This window comes from Sorex araneus, chromosome 3, assembly GCF_027595985.1.
Source record: "Sorex araneus isolate mSorAra2 chromosome 3, mSorAra2.pri, whole genome shotgun sequence".
Lineage (NCBI taxonomy): Eukaryota > Metazoa > Chordata > Mammalia > Eulipotyphla > Soricidae > Sorex > Sorex araneus.
In genome coordinates, this window is record NC_073304.1 from 134,373,761 (window position 1) to 134,393,972 (window position 20,212).

Sequence of the window (20,212 nt, forward strand, 5' to 3'; positions counted from 1 at the left end):
AGTGGATCTGGCCCCCGTGGATCTGGCCCCCATGAATCTGGCTCCGTGGATCTGGCCCCTGTGGATCTGGATCTGGCCCCCAACCCACTCTTCCAGCCTAGTTAAATCTCCACCGCATGAGGGGGTTGGGGCATACACATAGGTGTGGTCAGCAATAGGGTAAGGTTCTTTTCCCTCAGGGGATGCTTCTCCTAGGACTTAATTCTCTTTCAGCAGGAGGATCCACCCAAGGGCAGAGTCCCATGAATGTGTTTCTCTTCTCCTCAGCCAGCAAGCATATAAGAATTCATAATATTAATCATTCTGTATGGACACAATAAGAGATGCATTAAAGCTTATAGAATTGCTCTCCTGGGGCCATCTCAATCTCAGACTACAGTGCTCAGGCCAGATCAGTCTTTCCTAGCCCTGGCAGGGTCCCAGTCTCATAATTACTATTGGATCATGACAGTATTTGTCTATGATCAAGCTCTTAACTTATAGTTAAGAATTAGGCACTTTGGCCAGGCCCATCTCGATGCCAGGGTAGCACATAACTCACCGCTTGCCCTGGATCCTTCCCGTCCCACGTCGGGGACCCTACTTTGGGGTGCTAGGAACTGAGGGCAACTGAGGCTTAAGTGGAGAAAGCAGATGCCCAGAAGGGAATATCGAGGCCAATTAAGTCTTAAGTTATAAGAACATAATATTGTCTTCTTGTGTCTATACAAAAAGACATAGCTTTAAAGTAAATTATTCAAAAGGCATAAAGAGGAGAGAAAGGCAATGTTATAATATTCAGTGTCCTAGGAAGTTCTGACCTTACCAATTAACAGAGTTTGATTAAGGAAGAGCAGATAAACTGGTAGAATTGGTTACAGATAAACAAAAGAATGGGAGTGACTCGGGAGCACTTTGATGGGTGTGACTGATAAACCTAAGCTCCTAGTGGCAAGGGGGAAAGGACAAACCAATGATATCCAACAGTGAAGGGCTATTTTATATACAGCATTGTGCCCATTTGTCCTAATACCATGGATTTAAGAAGTTTATTTTTATCTGCATTATATAAGCTCTTCTTATTCCATTTCATTAATTTGGTCTCATTCTTCCCTCAGGGCTGTCAAGTCTCACAGTAGTATAAAAATGTCTAGAGGACCCAGAGGAATAGCAGTGGCTGGCTTTGAACAGCAGCCTTGAAAGTGTCAAATCTCCAGTGTTGTTGCTGCATGTGCCAAGCAAGATCCTAGTAACTGTCCTGTTTGAGCCTGGCAGGTCTACTCTCTGTAATCCTTGATGCCACAAGCAATTTCTTCCACACCACAAAGGGGCTCAAGTCCCTGTTACAACTGTAGCCAAAAAAGATGCCATTGCACTTGTATGTCTTGTACAAGTGCAATGGCCTGAATGTGTAGCCCCTAGATAGTAAAACATGAGCCCCAATGAGCAAATCAACTGTGACATGTCTGTCCCAGGAAAAGGTGTGATTTCTAGCAAACCTTGTGCAAGCTGCACAACTGTAAGTGCAAATTTGGGAGCTCATGGTTGCTGAGTGTATGAGCACCACACCTGATGTTTGGTTTCTAGCAAGCACCACAGTTAGAAATGTGGGAGCACCACAGCCAATATGTATGACCGATAGTCATCTAAACAACTTTTTAAATAGTTAAAAAAAAAGTTTAGAAACTTTCACTGGTAGGGTCAATTCTTTTATACTGGTATGATTTCTTAAATGTTTATTGATCACTTTCACTTATTTATTCTTTCAGAAGGTTACTGACATCCTTTTTCTCCGAACTAAAATTTTTATTCAAAAAATTGGAACTAGAAAATTAAAACTGAAACTAGAGCCAAAATATTAAATGGAAATGTTGGGGCACACCTGTCAGTGTTCAGAACTTACTCCTGGCTCTACATTCAGGGACCATTCCTGTCGGTGCTGTGGCAAAATATGAGATGCAGGGGAATCAAATGTGATTGGCCATGTGCATGGCAAGTGTCCTAGCCGCTGTGCTATCATTCTGGTGCAAAATATTAAAGTATTTTACAATAATTTAAAGTAGTTACCAGCATTTTACGAAATGCTAAGCCTAAGCTGTTTTCCATTTACATTGTTTTTCATTTACCTTACAACCACTCTATGAAGTACTATTAAGTCCCCTTCTCATACGGGAAAATATATTGGAGAGTCAAATTATAGTGTCCAAGATCACATAGTTTGTACCAGAATCAAATTTTGACACTGCTCTGTCATACTGCAAAGTCTAGGTTCTTACTCTTCTAAATCTCTAGAAATAAGAGTATGTAAAAATTTATTAAGTTTTTCAAATGTTATTTCATTTAAGATATGCTTGCTTAAGGTTAATACTACAGATTTTTATGTCTGAACTACATGCAAGAACAGAACTTGCTAATGCTGGTAACAATTAAAAAATATTTCTTACATCTTGTCAGTTTATTAAAATTATATAACAACTGTTTTATATTTTAGTTTCAAAAATACATTCATATATCCCATAAATAACAGTAATTTTTACTTTTACATGTGTCTTATTCATTTCATTCCAAACTGTACTGAAAACTTTCCATATTATTTTTCTTAAAACTGATTTAGGAAAAAAAAATAACAAATTAACTTAAAATGTTCATTAATTTCAAAATGAAATAAATTCTTACCTTTATAGAAAATATAACTCCACCTTTAGGTTTAAACGAATTAAAAAGAGCAAGCAAGTCTTTGGCCTTTAATCTATCCCAGTCCATGTTGCAAACTGCTAACCGGCGTGTTATCTAACAAATGAGAAGAATTAATTAATATATATGTCTATTAGTTCCAGTTCCTTCAAAATATACTAAAACTTCAGTATTTTCTTTCTGCCAAATTCTGAGATCAATATAAAATTTGAGTGTTTTCAACACACAAAAGAGAACTTCAATGACTCACACAGTAGTAAAACTGACAATAGATAGTACCAATTGTTTCTTAGTTCCTCGTATTTTGGAAGGAGTTAGGAGTACCGGGCCACATGCAGCTGTTTTCAGGGGTTTATTCCTGGCTCTGGGCTTGGGAACTACTTCCGGCAGTGCTTGGGGGATCATATGGAGTGCCAGGAATCAAATCTAGGTTGGCTGTGTGCAAGGCAAGTGCCTTACTCACTGTACTTTCTCTGGCCCTAGTTATTTTTTTCCAAGTTCATTAAGATGTTTTATTATCCATGCATGAGTAGAAAAGTTGAGTGTTATCTGGAAGCATTTCTAGTATGTGCAGTAGAAAGAGAAAAATACAGCAGCTAAAATAAGTACTATAAACATTCCAAGACAGAAATACTAAGAATTTTTTTAAGCAGAATTTTTCGCCTTGGCAGACATCTGATTTATATAGCCCATATAAATTATTAGTATGTTTTAACCAGAATTAAGATTGAGCCATTTACCAATAAGACTTTTCCCATTTAATTTAACAGTTCTAATTATAAAACAAAATCATACATATAAAAATAAAATCACCTCATCTGCCCGAGGAGCATCTTTATCTAATTCTCTCCAAGCATGCTCAAAAGCCGATTCTCCTGGAAGCAAATCTTCTAGATCTTCTTCATCTTCTGAACTAGTTTCTATATTTCCTTTACCCCTTGCAAGATCAGGACCACTGTCACTTTCATCATCATCCTCACTATCATCGTCTTCATCTTCCTCATCATTAATTTCATCACCAGTTGACCTTCCATCACTGCTCGTAACCTCATGTTCAGATTTTTCATCACCATCTATTTCACTAGCACTTTCTGAATCTTCCTCCAGATCATCTTTGTCAAACATTTCATCATCCACCGGGTCTTCAGAACTATCACTGTCTGTTGCCATTTTGAGTGGAACTATGGAAAAGGGGTTAAAAGAGGGAGAAAATAAGAAACTATAAATGCTGAGGGGCTGGAGTGATAGCACAGCAGGTAGGGCGTTTGCCTTGCATGGCCGACCCAGGTTCGAATCCCAGCATCCCATATGGTCCCCTGAGCACCGCCAGGGGTAATTCCTGAGTGCATGAGCCAGGAATGACCCCTGTGCATTGCCGGGTGTGACCCAAAAAGAAAAAAAAAAAAAAAAAAAAAAGAAAAGAAACTATAAATGCTGAATATCTAAGTTATTTTGATCTGAAATCAAGTAAACATATTTTTTTTATAGAACTAAAGAATGTAAATTCAGCAAAATTCATGTCTACCCCCCCCCCCCATTGTTTCTGTGCCACACCTAATGGTGCTCAGGGCTTATTCCTGGCTCTGTGCTCAGGGACCGTACCTGGTAGGAACAACCCCAATCCCCAGTTAGATTCCAGTTAGTGGCAGTGATCTAACTGTGGCTGGCCACATGCACGGCAAGCACTTTAACCCCTGTTCTATCTCTGCAGCCCATTAAACAAAGTTTTTAATAGAAAATTTTATACCCAGAACATGTAGGTAAATGCAAACATTTCTGAAGTGCCTATACTATGTGTAGTATGCTGAAACCAATAGGAAAAGAGAAGCAATGAATGTTTTAAGGAACTTCCTGTTGAATAGAGGACAGATAATCCTATCAATTAAATTAAACACACATAAAAAGGCATTTCGAGTAGAGTACATAAAAGGCAATGTTATATGATGCTAGGAGAGCATGTAAGAAGTTTGTATTTAAGGGTGATAATTGATTTGATATTTGAAAAATCAAGAAAACTTTAGTCAGGGTCAGGAGTGGTAGTTCCAAATAGCACTAAAAGCACATACCCATTAGCAGAAAGCATTTTGCACTGCAGAATTTTTTACTTTACAAAAGTAAAAAAATTATCTGAGTCACACTAATTAAAAAGCCACACTTTTAAAAAGTCCATGAGCAAACAAACAATAAAAGCAATGAGAAGTGAGTGCTAGAGAGACAGTACAGTGAGTAGGGCTTGCCCTGCACAGGGCCGACCTGGGTTTGATTCCTGGCATCCCATAATGGTCCCCCGATCACCGCCAGGAGTAATTCCTGAGTGCAGAGCCAGGAGTAATCCCTGAGCACCACTGGGTATGGCTCTAGCCCCCCTTTCCCCCCAAAAGCACAATGAGATAGTTATATTTTAAGAAGATTTGCATAATAAGGAGACTGCAAGTGGATGGTACTAGGACCTTTACAGGATTGAGAATTACAATGATAGTACTGTATTCTGGGAAAGAAATAAAGTATCAAAAAATTGGTGGAAGTAGAAGTGAATGGAGTTACTTCTGACTAACAGAGGTAAAAGTAAAGCCAATAGTTATCAGGGGATTGATGTGGGGTATAGGAATTTTCAAGGTAAGTTCTAGTTTCTTAGCTCCCCTAGCTCACTGCTCGCTAGATGAAGATAGAAAAATCGGCAGTGTTAGAACATAATCAGCTTGTGTGTTGCTAGACCCATATTTTGAATCTGAACTGTCTTTGAATTATCTAAGAGAATTTAGTATTTAGCCTGATGAGTCTAAAGCTAAGTCAGGACTGAAGGCAAAGTTTCATGTATAGTAATAGTATAGTAATAATATTAGATATGAGTAAATAAGATTCTAGAAAAACAATAATGGAAGTTGAGATGTGGGTGAAAAGCAATACTAATTCTAACTGGTTAGTGTGTGTATGTGTTGCATTTTTACATTTTAATCAGCTGATCCAGCAACTTTTTTTTTTTTCTTATCTTATGCACAGGGGTTACTCCTAGCTCTGCACTCAGGAATTATTCCTGGCAGTGCTCAGGGGACCATATGGGATGCTGGGAATTGAGCCCGGGTTAGTCGTGTGCAAGGCAAACGCCCTACTCGCTGTGCTATTGCTCCAGCCCTGCCACTTTTTAAAGCAGCTGTTCATATCATTTTATTATTTTGTAAGATTTCATATATCATAAGCATATCTGGATATAATTTAATTACCCAATGATTTACTTTGTTGGGTTTGGTGTTGGTGTCTCAACCCGGTCTCACCCAGTGGCATTGGGCTTACTCCTTGCTGTGTGCTCAGAGATCACTTCTGGTAGTGCTCAAAGGACCATGACATGGTGCCAGGGACCAAAATAGGATTGGCTGCACATATCGCAAGTGCTTTCAACATTCTATCTCTCCAGCACCATCCTAAAAATATTTTTGTTTGTTTTGGGTCACACTCAAAGTGTTCTGGACCCACGGCAGTGTAGGGATTTGAACCCAGGTCTCCTGCATGCAAAAGCAAGCACTCAATCAGTTGAGCCATCTTACCATTTTTGTTGTTGGTTTTGGATCATATCTCTCCTGAGGGATAACTGTGTTAAGTTTTACTTCTGACAGGGCTTACAGGCCCACTTGTGGTACTGAGGATCAAGCCCAGGTTCAGTAAGTGCTCGACCTGCTGTATTATCTCTCTGGCCCCTATCTTATAACTTTAAAAAACATTTTAAAAATAACACGGTAGTGCATATTCTTGGACATGTGAACAATTATTTACTTGAAATGAGATCTTAGGAGTACAAGTACTGGACATCAACATTTTAAAAAATGACAATACACCAGCAACTCCTCACATCCTGCCTGCCTTACAAAGGTGTAAAAAAGGTATAAACTTTACATTTACAAAGTCCCTTGCATACCACCCTGTTTGCGATGAAACCTGATGAATGAACGATGAACAACTTTTTCAATAGACAGTAATCACAACTACCCGTTGGCTAATCTGAGCATGCATTTTCAATTACAGCATCAATGATCAGCACTGCAACACCCAACACTTCCTGTGAGCCGGGACACAAAATTTTAATGAGCTTAATAAGTAAACATAAATTTAAACAAATTTCTTTACTTATGTTCCAAGCAACCACCCATACCTGTATCACCCACCCATATCCTCAGACTTTGATCTTCACTACTTATTTTGTATTATGGCTCTGACTAATGTCTTCCATTTCAGTTCTGTACTGTACAGAATGGTAGCCAGTAGTCCTATGAGACAACTGAAAAAAGTTTTATAAGCCATCCAACTAAGGTTAGTGTGAAAATGTCAAATATTTCATGTTTTGATTACATACTTGAATATTTTACTTATTGGGTTTGAGCTCATTGATTTGTTTGAGCGGGTACCAATAATGTCTCTCACTGAGACTTATTGTTACTGTTTTTGGCATATCCAATACGCACGGGTAGCTTGCCAGACTCTGCCGTGTGGGTTCCATACTCTCGGTAGCTTGCCCGGCTCTCCGAGAGGGGCGGAGGAATCAAACTCGGGTTGGCCGCGTAAAAGGTGAACGCCCAACCGCTGTGCTATCGCTCCAGTTACATAAAATATATTAGGAAAGTTGATTACACATTTCATTTTACTTTATAATGTATAAATTGAACATAAAACTTGAGTTGTTCTATTAACAATGCTGTTTCGGACCAGAGCCATTGCAATCAACAAGCTGTTATTTGCAAAAAAGGATCTGCAAAGGAGCAGAAAGGGCTGAAAACAATGTCAAACTCTTATCACTAAGGTTGGAGACCTAATGCAATGGCTTAGTTAGTTGCTTTTCACAGGGCTGACTCCAAGCACTGCATACGTTCCCCTGAGGATCACCTAGAAAGATCTCTGAGAACAGAACCAGGAGTAAGCCAGGAGTAATCCCTGAGAACAACCACCTACACCCCCACCTCAAAACAAAAAGAAAAACAAAAACAAAACACCTAAAACTATTTCATCAAGCAGAATCCTTTGTCTGTTCACTGGCTATTTCACTCAAAAAAGCTGATCCTTAAACAAATTGGGAACTCTGTATGATTTTCTAATTCGCACAGGTATAATATGAGCCAGCAGATGGCTTGACATAAGAGACTACATCTAATTCATTCTAGCTGCAACATACAAGTTACTCTAAGTAGTTGCGATAAACACTCATCTCTTCATATACTATGAAGAAAATATATATATACATAAACCTTTACCTGGGTAAGCTCTTATAACCTCCACAAATCAAAAATCATTGTTTAGTCTCAATTCAGAGTTTTGTCTTTCTAGTCATCACAGACTGGAGCAATAGCATAGCAGGTAGGGCATTTGCCTTGCATGCAGCCGACCCGGGTTTGATTCCTCCAACTCTGAGAGCCCAGCAAGCTAACGAGAGTATCCCACCTGCACAGCAGAGCCTGGCAAACTACCCATGGCGTATTCAATATGCCAGAAACAGTAACAAGTCTCCCAATGGAGACATTACTGCTGCCTGTTTGAGCAAATCAATAACAATGGACGACAGTGCTACAGTGCCAAAGCCTTGTACTTCAAAATAAACACTTATTATGCTCACTATACTATGAATAATGTATTTATGATATGCTTACTTTTAAAAAGAATCAGCATATAAAATAACATGAAACTAAAAAACCCCAATTCTCTCCAACCCACCTGAATGCATTTTTCTTCTCGTCTCAGAATACTTGACATTGGGAAATTTCACAATTTCAGAATCTCCTGTCTTTAATTTTCCTTTGGGACCCAAGTCTGTATTCTGTTGAACAATTTTTTTTTTCCCTTTTGTACTTGTTTGCGTAAATTCTTCACTGTTTCTCTTGGGACTTATTTTTGAATCCACCTTCGGAGATTTGCAAGAGTTCTTAATTTTCTGAACCATGTCAGAGTCACCTAGCTGACTTTGATTTTCAAATGCCTTTTGACTTGTTTTCTTAGTTTCTTTCTTTTTATCAACTAGATTCTTTGGTTCTATTTTGTTTTTAGTCTGAGGTTTTTTCTTCTTCACTTTCTTTTGGTTCAATTCTTTCTTATCTTCATCTGATAAATCAGAATCAGAATCTGACAGTTCATAAAAACGTTTCAAGTCCTCTGTGGTGCTGTGGTTGATAGGACGTCCTCGTTTATCGACAGCATAATTCAATTTGAACTTTTTATCATGAAACATTGCCCGAAATCTCTTGTCGATTTTAATTTTTCGATCCTTTTCTGGCATTTCCCAAAATCTTGGGTCCTTTGTCACTCGCTTAAACCGCTGGTCACTCATTATTTCTTGCTTGGATGCCATTTTGAAGTGTGACGCAAAAAGAAACCAAATACTGAAAAACAAAAAATTAAGAGTTAGAATAATATAAGGTTAGTAATATTGTTAAGGCGCCTTAGGAGAAAAAATTGACAATCTTAAAAGTTAAATACAAGGTTAGCAAGTCTAGTCACTGTCATCCCATTGCTCATCGATTTGTTCCAGCGGGCACCAGTAACGTCTCTCCTCGTGAGACTTATTTGTTACTGTTTTTGGCATATCCAATACGCCACGGGTAGCTTGCCAGGCTAGTATCATTTCCTAATTTACTGAATTCACATGCAGAAAAGCAAAGCTATCAGAATAGCCTCATTCAAGTAAAGAAGTTGGACAAAGATATTTAAGGGAAAACAAAACCGAATATTCCAGGGCTTTAGCAGAGGGGGCAAGTGCACTAGCATCTCCGAATTCTCCTATTTCTGTTCGGATAACCTTCTGTTTCACAAGTTAGATGCACTTTAAAGCTCTCCAAATCTGAAGACAGTTTCAAATCTTAAAAATTTTGGAACCATTCTATTATTCACATCTCAAGCTACTCCGAAAGCCCGTTCCTAGTATAAGAGTAGAGTCTCCTAAGGAAACAGACAAAAACACATCCCGGTTTTAGTTCGCACCAACTTCTCTTGAAACCTGCTTTTTTGTTGTTGCTGTTCTGGGGCCACTGCTCAGCACTGACTCCCGGCAGGGTTCTGGGAACCACATGGGATGCCGGGGAAGGAACCCGGGTCGGCCACCGGCGGGGCAAGCGCCCTGCCCGCTGGGCCATCCCTCCGGTCCTTAAAGCATCTTCATCCTACGGCGGCGAGCACCCAGCCCGACCGAATCCGGGCGCCGTTTCGAGAGAAGATGCACTCCCCGTCTCCTCTTAAACGTGAAGGCAGCTTTTCATCCATCAGGAAAAGGCGTAGGTGCCGAGGGTCTACTTCAGACGCTTCAGGATGAGCTGTCTGGGCAGCGAGAACCGCCCGCGCGACTCCTCGGGACGACGCGCCCACTTCGCGGAGGCGGAAAGCGGCGGCGGGCAGCCCTCACCTCCGCCGTCCCTCACACTCGGGCGGACCCGGCTTCTCACCGCCAGCCCCCACACCCAGCGGACAGTTGCGGGGCTGCGGCTCCTCGACAGAAACTCTCAGGGGGATCGGGGAAATCGGAAGCGTGAACTCGGGAAAATAAAGAAAAACGCGCACCTTTCACAAGCTCCAAGCCCGACCCGCTCCCGGTCTCCGGCTCTCACGTGGGCCTAGCAACCACAATCCCTCGCGAGACGCCCGCCGTAACGGCGCGCGAGCAGGGACAAACGCCGTCTCCCTTTCCGCTCCGCGAAGTTCCGCTTGCTCACGGAAGCGGCGTCTGCGCATGCGCGGGCCGGGCGGCGGGCTCGTGGCGTCGTAGCGGGTGGGATGCGGCTCTGCGAGGTCCTCGCGCTCCTTAGGCGGCCGCCGCTGACGGCCGGGCTCCGCGCCAGGAACCTCAGTCTCCGGGAGTTCGCCTCGGGTCCGGGGAGCACTTCGCCCAGAACCCTGAACATCTTTGACCGGGACTTGAAGAGGAAGCAGAAGAACTGGGCTGCTCGGCTGCCCGACAGGATGAAATTCGAGTACCTGAAGGAGGAGGTGAGTCCGCGGGGATCGGGGGCTGGGGGTGGGGGTCCCTCCCGAGACCGGGGCGCCGAGCTTCGCACCCGCGGGCTCCCGCGCAGCCCGGGTCGCGCCCTCGGCCGCGGGTGACCTTGAGCAGCCGTCCTCCCGGGCCGCCGGGGCCGGACGGGAACCGGGGGGAACCGCACCGGGGCGCGTGCGTGGCGGCTCGCGCCCATCGTTCCGCGCACTCGTTCATTCATTCTGCAGACAGATCCGCGCGGGAACTGCAGGGCCGACCCGGGCCGAGCGGAACCGCGTGCGGGGAGGAGGACGGGGAGGGCCAGGTGAAGTGGGGGTGGCAGCGATGATCCCGCTAGGAGTCAGCCCTGAACGCCGCTGGCTGCGCCCCCCCCCCCAAAAAAAAATACAAACCCCCAAAATAAATGAATAAACCAATCCAGCGCCATAAGTACTGTCGATCCAGTGCCGAAGTACCTTTGCGATCCTACTTGAGGTTGAGCTTGGCTGCGGGAGACAGCTGGGTAAGTTCTTAGGGGTCTGAAGGCTGACCTTGGAAGCTGTCCGTTTCTGTTTGCAAAGATTTCTTTCTAGCCTCTCTTCAAAAGCGCGTGTATTGATTGCCACTTGCCCGGTGCCTTGCCAGTGTGCGGGATTAGAATATACGAGAGGAAAACATTCTTTTTATTAAAAAAAAAATTATATTTCTACTAGGAGTGGGGCCCTGGGAATAGTTTATTCTGTCCCCCCACCAGAAATCATAAACATGTCCTGAATCTTCAAGTTCTGATAGCAACGCTGAAGTGTTCCTCGGGGAATGAGTGGATGAGGAGAACATTCGGCTTTTTGCTCTCTATTCCTGCCCCATGAAGTTAGCCTCATGTAGGAGGCATCTTCTTTCTGATCTGGTTTAGGTTGGGATGGAACTGAGGGAGGAGTGGGGAATGCACTTAATTCAGATTTAGCTGATTTTTTGATTTGCGGCCTGCTCAGTATTTTCTCACTTATTTAGATATTCCACACAACGTGGTAGTAGTAGTCACCAAATAAGATGTCTATTAAGTGATCTGTAACACATTGATCTGCCTTGATCTCATCATAATGCTCTAATGGTCTATACTAGTTCTAGATAATCATGTGCCTGTTGTGTTTCCATTATTGTTCATCCTTGCAGTCACGTAGCACATGGAATTTAATGGTAGCACTGTAGCACTGTCATCCCCTTGTTCATCGATTTGCTCCAGCAGGCACCAGTAACGTCTCCGTTGTGAGACTTGTTACTGTTTTTGGCATATCGAATACCCTGCGGGTTGCTTGCCAGGCTATGCCGTGTGGGTGGGATACTCTCGGTAGCTTGCCGGGCTCTCCTTGAGTACAGCAGGCAAGGCGTTTTTCCCACCCATGTTCAATCTGTGGCACCACGTAGGGTCCCCGGAGCCCTGTCAGGAGTGATCCCTGAGCACAGAGCTAGTAATAAGCCCTGAGCACCCTTGGGTGTGGTTCCAAAACCCCTAACAAAAACAAAAGAAAAAACGGTAAAGAAAGAGGAAAGTGCTTACCTACATGTAATCTGTGAAAAGATATTCAACCTACCCACTTTACCTCTTTTTAATCACTTTTTTTTTTGGTAATACTTCAGGTTGGAAGTCGGATTGCAGACCGTGTGTATGATATAGCCAGGTAAGTCATTATCATAGTTGTTTCTGAACACAAGATCAGGACTCTTGACTGGAGACAGAGCTGAATGTCTGGAATGATAAAATTTGGAAGAATATATTATGAGGATCAGTAATTTTAATCATTAATCTAAGTCTTTCTTTGAATAATGCCTGAGAGAACAAATGTTCTTTCCTTCATTTCTCTGAAAAAAGAATAAATGAAAAGGCTATGGCTGTCACTTGAGTGGTAGAGCACAGTTTTGCTTGTGTCAGCCCTGAGGTTTGTTTGTTTTTTTTTTTTTTTTTTTTGCTTTTTGGGTCACACCCAGCAATGCACAGGGGTTACTCCTGGCTTTTCACTCAGGAATTACTCCTGGCGGTGCTTGGGGGACCATATGGGATGCCGGGGATTGAACCCAGGTCGGCCGCGTGCAAGGCAAACGCCCTACCTGCTGTGCTATCACTCCGGCCCCTCAGCCCTGAGTTTTATTCCTCCATCTAGTGACCTCAGAGCACCAAATAGCGGGAGCCTGCCAGGGGTACTTCTTTCCCACCCTTGAAAAAAAGATGTTAATGGAAGCACAATTCAAAACTACCTTTTGAGCCTGAATGACTGGACCAGTTGATTTGGCCAAAAAAGCAGTTAAAAGACTTCCCCCCGCACCCCCGGAATTGAAGATGCAGAATTGACTGCATGTGAATTTTCGGTATACTCAGTCTACCTTTAAGAGTCCTCTCAGATTAACAGGATCTTTTGCTAGGTGATAGACTGTTCACTTATATAAGACATTAGTTATTAAATATCTATGAAGGGAATCAGACTTGAGAAAAAGCATTTCTGTCAAGTAATATTAAGAAATTGCTGGATCCTTAATTCCACATTAGACATAACTAAAGCTTTAAAATTCAAGTTTTAGACATGTGACAGAAACCACAGTTAAGTACAGTTTACATTTTTTTCAACTTTATGATAATATAGAATAATAGACATTCAGTAGAAACCACTGTTTGATATTCTTTTGTTAATTTTTTTTTTTATTCAATCACCATGATTTACTGTTATCTATGATTGGGTTTCAGGTATACAGCATTCCAATCCACTTCCCTCCACCAGAGTTCCCAGTTTTGCTCTTGCTTTCCAGGTTACCTCTGTGGCAGACACTTTTTCCTTTTTTTCTTTCCCTTCCGGGCAGTATGGTTTATAATACTGTCACTGATAGGTATTGTGCATGTCCCTTTACCTCCTTTCATCAACAAGTCCTCATCCAGAGTGACCACTTCGTCTGTCATTGCCATAGTGGTCCCTTTTCTGACCTATCCCTGCTACCCTTAACAGTGGTAACCTTCCTCCTAAGGTCCTGTTTCTTTGCTCTTTGTTTCTGGTGCTTTGGGGCCTTATATATCCCTCTACTATGTTTCTTTATATCCCGCATATGAGTGAGCTCATTCTGTATCTGCCTCTCTCCCTCTCACTCATTTCACTCAGCATGATACTCTCCAGATCCGTTCATGTATCAGCAAATTGCATGACTTCATTTTTTCTTACAGCCTAGTAGTAGTTCATTGTGTATATGTTCGATAGCTTCTGTGATCCTAGGCTGCAGCAATGAACAACTCCCAATCAGCATTTTAAAAATCTTCAACTTTTAATTAGTAAATTATAATGACTATACTTTTGCATAAAATATCTCTCTGAGGTTAGCTTTCACTTTTTGTGTTTCTTTGTTTAAAAAGATCGTCATAAAATTTGACTGTTGTGGAAAGGATGTTAAATTTATCTACAAGAAAGGGAATTTTGTTAAGAAGCATGGATCTTTATTATTTTTATTTATCATTGCTGCTTTAAAAGATCTTGAGTGAGTTAATTTTTGTTGGGTGAACATTTTCATTACTGTAAATAATAGTATCATATCTTTATTTTCAAGATATGAAAAGTAGTTATTTGTCTATAAAGTAATTTTTCATTTGTCTGGATTTTACGCCATTTGCGATTTAATAAGTGAAACAGTAAATTGTCCAAATTGGTTTGGGTTTTATAGTCTATACTTTAGTAATGAGCAAAACACAGGCCAATGGAGAGACCTTTGATTATGGCTAAAAGCATACCTTAAACTAGTATTTTGGAATTAGATTATTAAAAATACAGCTTAAATGTCATTTCATTAGTTGATGTTCTATCATTTAGAGTTTATTGACACTGGATTATTGACACTAATCTTTTGGTTTTTAAAATTAACCTTCTCTCAACTGGAAGTATAATGACATATGAGGCTCACTTAGTATTATTGACACTAATCTTTTGATTTTTAAAATTAACCTCTCAACTGAATGTTTAATAATATGTGAGGCTAACTTAATACTCAACTTAATACTGTTTATGATAGATGATAATAATGACTCAGCTGGGGCTCCAGTAATAGTACAGCAGGTGGAACATTTTCTTTGCATACTGCTGACCCATGTACCATCCCGGGCACCATGTATAGTCCCCCAAGCCCAGAATAATTGCTGAGTGCAGAGCTAGCATAAGCCCTGAACATTGCTGTGTGTGGCCCCAAATCAAAAATAAAGGACTCTACTGTTGTATTGAGCATTGTAAACTGTGCAAGAAATCCTTTACATGCACAACTTTATAAAATGCTGATACTGATTTTGAAGGAAGTAGTGACTTTTTTTATTTCATAGATGTGGAAAATAAGATTCAGCAGGATGAAATCATTTGTGTCTCCACTCCCTCATGTCAGTTTCAACTCATGTTTAATATGTATAACTTTACCATGCTGTATAGCCTATGTTTACAGGCAATATAGAGGCCTTAGGTAAATAAACACTTCTTTCTTACTAGTGGTCACCAACTGTATACTGGTTGGTTTTTTTTTTTTTTTTGGTAGGTTTTTACCAGAAATTGAGAAAGGACTCCTGATTCTGATGGGGAAAATGTTAGCAAATAAAATTTTAAGTTTTCTTTACACAATTTGTTTTCTTAAAACATTGACCTATAACTGGATGTGTATGCCAGCTTATCATGGCATTATGTATTTGGAAGAGCCCGCATAGCAAAGAGGATAATAGTTCTGGTTTAGGATTGAAATAATCTTAATTCAAATTCTTACTGCCACTTACTAGTTAGAGTGACCTTGAGTTGACTGACAAACTTCTGAACTGCTTTGAACTTCGTCAAATTTCAGTAAATATCTGTTAATTATGTAGCTAGTGTTAGGTTTTAAATTTAATGCTCATACTTTATAGTATTTTGCATAATATTTTCAGTTTGTGATCTAGGAATAGTTAATAAAATTCTTGATAAGTATGCTAGATATCTATGCTTTTTCATAGTCATACATATTAACTTCTTTTCATTCTTTATTTGATTTGTTGTCAAATTAAATACACCCAGCAAAATTCATGTCATGTCATGGAACAACCTTATGGAAAATGAGTTGATATGAGGTTCTGTGACTAGACAAGCCAGACTTATGTTTTCTGGTAGATAAAGCTTGAAACAAAAGCACAGAAAAGGCAGATGGTAAAACTTTTTGAATGTTGTGTTCTTTTATTTTTTTTGGTTTTGGGGTTGTAGTTGGTGATGCTCACAGGTTATTCCTGGCTTTGACTCTGGAGTCACTCTTAGCAGTGTTCAAGGGACAATTATGGGATGCCAAGAAGAGAACCTGCATTGGCCGTTTGCAAAGGAAGTGCCCTACCCACTGTACCATCTCTACGGCCCAAATGTTGTGTTCTTTAGAAATGTTTTTAACTTAAGAAATCTCAGTCTGTTATACACGAAATTATTATTAACAGAATTATAAATTGTGATACATTAATAAAAGTGGGAGTGGGCTGAGGTGGAAAGACACTGAGACAATCACGGATGGAAACAGCACTTGAGTGGAGGGTGTGATGTGTAAAATGATGGGTGGATGAAACTCTTTCATTAATTGTATTGCAAATAACAGTATCTCAGAAAAAGAGAAAGATTAGTTCTGAATAATTCTTTTGGGACTGTGTTACTACTAAGCATGATATCACTCTCTTTCTTTTTCAGAGATTTTTCCCTAGCTTTGGATATTGGTTCTGGAAGAGGTTACATAGCACAAAATTTGAATAAGGTAGATTTATCTCTATATTTATTTACTTAATTTATTTTGCAAAATAAAGTTGGCTGATTTTTATTGAGTATATTTTATACGTAACATAAATTTAAGGCATTCAATGTGTTTATTTGTTTTTTTTTTTACTGTTGTAATATATAGCACCTCTGTCAGATATCATGATGGCACAATTATTGTGTATAGTCATTATACTCTCCGTTAGATCTTTCCAGTTTATTTACTACTCACTAAAAGTTTGTACACTTAGACTTAGCTCCAGTCTCCATCTCCTGTTAATATCATTTACTGTTTTAAAAAAAAATCATTTACTGTTTTTTAAGTTCACATATAAATGATCATAAAAATTTGTCTTTTAAAAATTGGCACATTTGGGGGCCGGAGCGATAGCACAGCGGGTAGGGCGTTTGCCTTGCACGCGGCCGACCCGGGTTCGATCCCCGGCATCCCATATGGTCCCCCAAGCACCGCAAAGGAGTAATTCCTGAGTGCAAAGCCAGGAGTAACCCTTGAGCATCGCCAGGTGTGACCCAAAAAGCAAAAAATATATATATATATTGGCACATTTTAAGGAGAGACATTCCTGATCAATTCAGTTTGTAGTATATTTATTTATATTTTGATAATGTCAGTACTGCTCATTGTTTTTAAGTGAGGTAGGACTAGTAGCAGTTTCATGTTTCCATGTAACCTTTATTAAAAAAGCAGTGGTTCTTTTCTACCTTTGAATCCGTTTTATACAAGGTTATACTGATAGAGTGCTTTTTTTTGTTTGTTTCATATACTCCTTTCTTTGCTTTACTTTCTGACCCTTGTCAAGTTTCTACTCAAGACCCTCATCAAAAATCCCTTCCCTGACTGTTGAGGAAAATAGTGTCCTGCTCTTCACTAGCTGGTTGCTTTGTTTCCAGAGCATTTACTGCTTCCTGATATAGGTTTGTTTATTTGGTTCCTGTCTCCTCCTCCTCTGCCTCTCTCTCCTGCTCAAGGGTTACTCCTGGTAGTGCTCAGGAGCCCCATGGGATGCCGGGGATCAAACCTGGGTTAGCCGCCAGCACAGCAAGCGCTTTAACTGCTATACTGCCTCTCTAGACCCTATGCCTGTTTTGTTTTTTTTTTTATTGCACATGCTCTTTTTTTGTTCACCAATTTCTCAGTATTGGAACACAGTGAACAGTTAATAAATGAAGGTTGCCCTGGGTTTCAGCCTTTGTATTGCCTGGACCCTGGTAGCCCCTAAGCACGGCCGGAGTGTGGCTCTGGAGATCCCTGAGCTCCTGCAAGAGACACCCTTGAACCAGCTATATAGCTTCTTGAGTCTATGAGTTTCTGTAGAATCTGTGCAATAGTGTCTGTTCTGAAGCCTTTCAAAAGGATTAAGTGAGACAAGTAAGGATAGTCACTGGCAGGTACTGTTCTATTTGGACTCCTGGTAGAGTTGATAACTGAAGGTGAAGGAATAGGTTAAGTTTTCTGGGATAGGAATATAGAAAGGAACCTTCCACACTTGTCCTTAGGGAGTGGGAAGTGAGATAGAGATACAGGGAATAATGAGCCAAGATGGAGAATACATTTATAAGGTATCTTTTGATTATAAAAAGCAGAAATCCACCAAAGCCAGATTAGTACAGGGGCATTGATTACTTACAGCCTTTATATCAAAGATCCACAAGTTTAACGAGGTGTCCAAAAGGAAGGACTTGGAAGACTCTCTCGATGCTTCTCTAGATGCTCGTGCTGACTGTTCTATTTTTTTCACTGCAGACACTATCTCTGATACTCACAGTATGTGCAGCCTTACACCCAGTGATGTTCTGAAGCTATCTAATACCAACTCATGAAAGCTGACTGTTAGCATCTCTTCCCTGCTCTTTCCTCTATAATGAGCTTATAGCTTGAAATAAGTCATGATAGAACACTTGTGCCATGCAAGTTGAAAAATCACACAGGAATCCTTGCTAAAGGGAACATTTAAATCAAACATTTATCAGTATACTGCTGCTTGCACCCTGAAGTCTACATACTCTTCACAATTGCAGGGCTCTCTAAGTCACTTAATTTCAATTTTGGAGGGAGAGACAGGGAAAGATAAACTTATTGGCCTAATAATTCACTCCTCTACCCTGGTGCGCTAGAGTTGCTTCATGAGAACCAACTGTGAACCTCTCCAGTACATATAATCACAACATACTGATAGCATGAAATTTGTCGTTGTTGGCATAATTACTCCTGGTAAATTCTCAATGCAACTAAAGGACACCTTTTGAGAGCTTGTAGTTAAATATCCACCCTCACAGTTTGTCCATAGGTAATCGGTAATGGCTAGGTAATGGTAGGGTTTTATGAATAGCCTAACCTTTGAATGTTGTGGTCAGAGGAGGTCTGTAAGACGAGTTCAGGGATAAAGTGAATGGCATTGGCTTCCTCAGCAAGCAGAGGGAGATGAGAGTAGAAAGTACTAAGGTTTCTAGGAACTGATCAGCTCTGTTTTGTTTTCAAAGAGGTCAGTGAAGAACAGACTTGTTACTGCTGACTAGGTTAATAGAGATCTTTAGGAATAGTTTCAAGTAGAACATTAAAATGGAAATCGATAACAAAGAACTGAGGGTTTTTGGATTACAAGTAAGACAGTTGTTGGGTGGAAGTGAGATGATCTTTCCAAGATTGGGAAGCTTTTAAAAATGTTTAAAAATGCTAGAAAGGGGCCAGAGTGATAGTGATATTGCAGTGGATAAGGCACTTGTCTTGTACTCAACTGACCAGATTCAATTCTGTCACCCTATATGGTCATCCAAGCCTGCCAGGAGTAAACCCTGAGTAAAGCCAGATATAGCCTAATAAAAAAAAAAAAGCCACCTAAATAAATAAATTAAAAATACTGGAAAGAGTCGAGGTGGCAGGGATTGGAGAATAGAAGATACTATGATGGAGAAAGTAGGATTCTGTATGGTGTTAATCTGGAGAGAAATAGGAGCTAGGTGAAACAAATTGAAACCAGGTAGATCTCTTCAAGTATTTGAATTTGTTGTCTTTCTTTACTCTTTGAATTAACAATTAAAATTCGAGAAAACCATTGTAGGTCTTTTTGTGGTACAGTAACAGACTAACTCAAAAATTATTGTATGTTTTTTAAGGCTTTGTGTAGAGAAATACCCTTATAGAACTGAAAATAAGTCTATTTATCTGTTTTTAGCAGTTTTAGCAGTTGTTTGGTTTCATTTGTTACTGGATTGTTTGTCTTTTATATTATTTCATCAACTTGATTCAATTGCAGGAAGCTGTTGGGAAGATTTTCCAAACGGACATTGCAGAAAATGCTCTGGTAGGTAGTTTTTTAACATTTGGCTTCTGATCCTTTGGTCTTACTTATTTAGTTAGTTAGTTCTGGGGCCACACCTGATTGTGCTCAGGGAGCTTGGGGGTCATATAGGGAACTGGGGATTGAACCCGGGTTCACCGCATGCAAGGCAAGCACCCTACCTGCTCTACTTTTTCCAGCCCTATAGTCTGATTTTTTTTTAACTTTTCTATTTTTCTTTTACAGTGAAAATACTGGCCCCCCCCACCCCCCAATTACAAATATAACATACACACAAAAAGAATTGAACAGTTGATAATGTAGGAAATATGAAAGAGAAAGGAAAAAGAATGTGTTCAGAACTGTCTAGATATGTAGATTAAATAAATCTATTAGCATTACCACCAAGTCACATCCCTGACCCCTAGTTTTGGGGATTTTTTTTTTTTTTTTGGCCATACCTCATAGTGTTCAGGGATCTCTCCTGGCGGTTAATGGGGAATAATCCCAGGACTCTAGCAGGCAAAACTCTAGTT

General features: G+C 40.4%; 2 protein-coding genes across 4 annotated transcripts in view; one reads left to right on the forward strand and one right to left on the reverse strand.

The window, feature by feature from the left end:
- Positions 1-10,316, reverse strand: part of ESF1 (ESF1 nucleolar pre-rRNA processing protein homolog) — an 83,260-nt gene extending 72,944 nt beyond the window's left edge. Inside the window, exons 1-4 of the mRNA XM_004610915.2 lie at positions 10,201-10,316; positions 8,368-9,029; positions 3,487-3,854; positions 2,656-2,769 (exon numbers count right to left, since the gene is read on the reverse strand). Of these exons, the coding sequence (XP_004610972.2) occupies positions 2,656-2,769; positions 3,487-3,854; positions 8,368-8,998 (1,113 nt within the window). The 5' untranslated portion in view covers positions 8,999-9,029; positions 10,201-10,316. The remainder of the gene's footprint in view (positions 1-2,655; positions 2,770-3,486; positions 3,855-8,367; positions 9,030-10,200) is intronic.
- Positions 10,308-20,212, forward strand: part of NDUFAF5 (NADH:ubiquinone oxidoreductase complex assembly factor 5) — a 41,111-nt gene continuing 31,206 nt past the window's right edge. The window contains exons 1-4 of one of the 3 annotated variants that reach the window (XM_055131109.1): positions 10,308-10,626; positions 12,251-12,291; positions 16,315-16,386; positions 19,641-19,700. In XM_055131109.1, coding sequence (XP_054987084.1) covers positions 10,414-10,626; positions 12,251-12,291; positions 16,315-16,386; positions 19,641-19,700 — 386 coding nt within the window. In that variant the 5' untranslated portion in view covers positions 10,308-10,413. Of the gene's footprint in view, positions 10,627-12,250; positions 12,292-16,314; positions 16,387-19,640; positions 19,701-20,212 lie in introns of those variants that run through there. The other 2 variants (XM_004610974.2, XM_055131108.1) reach the window with 2 other exon arrangements.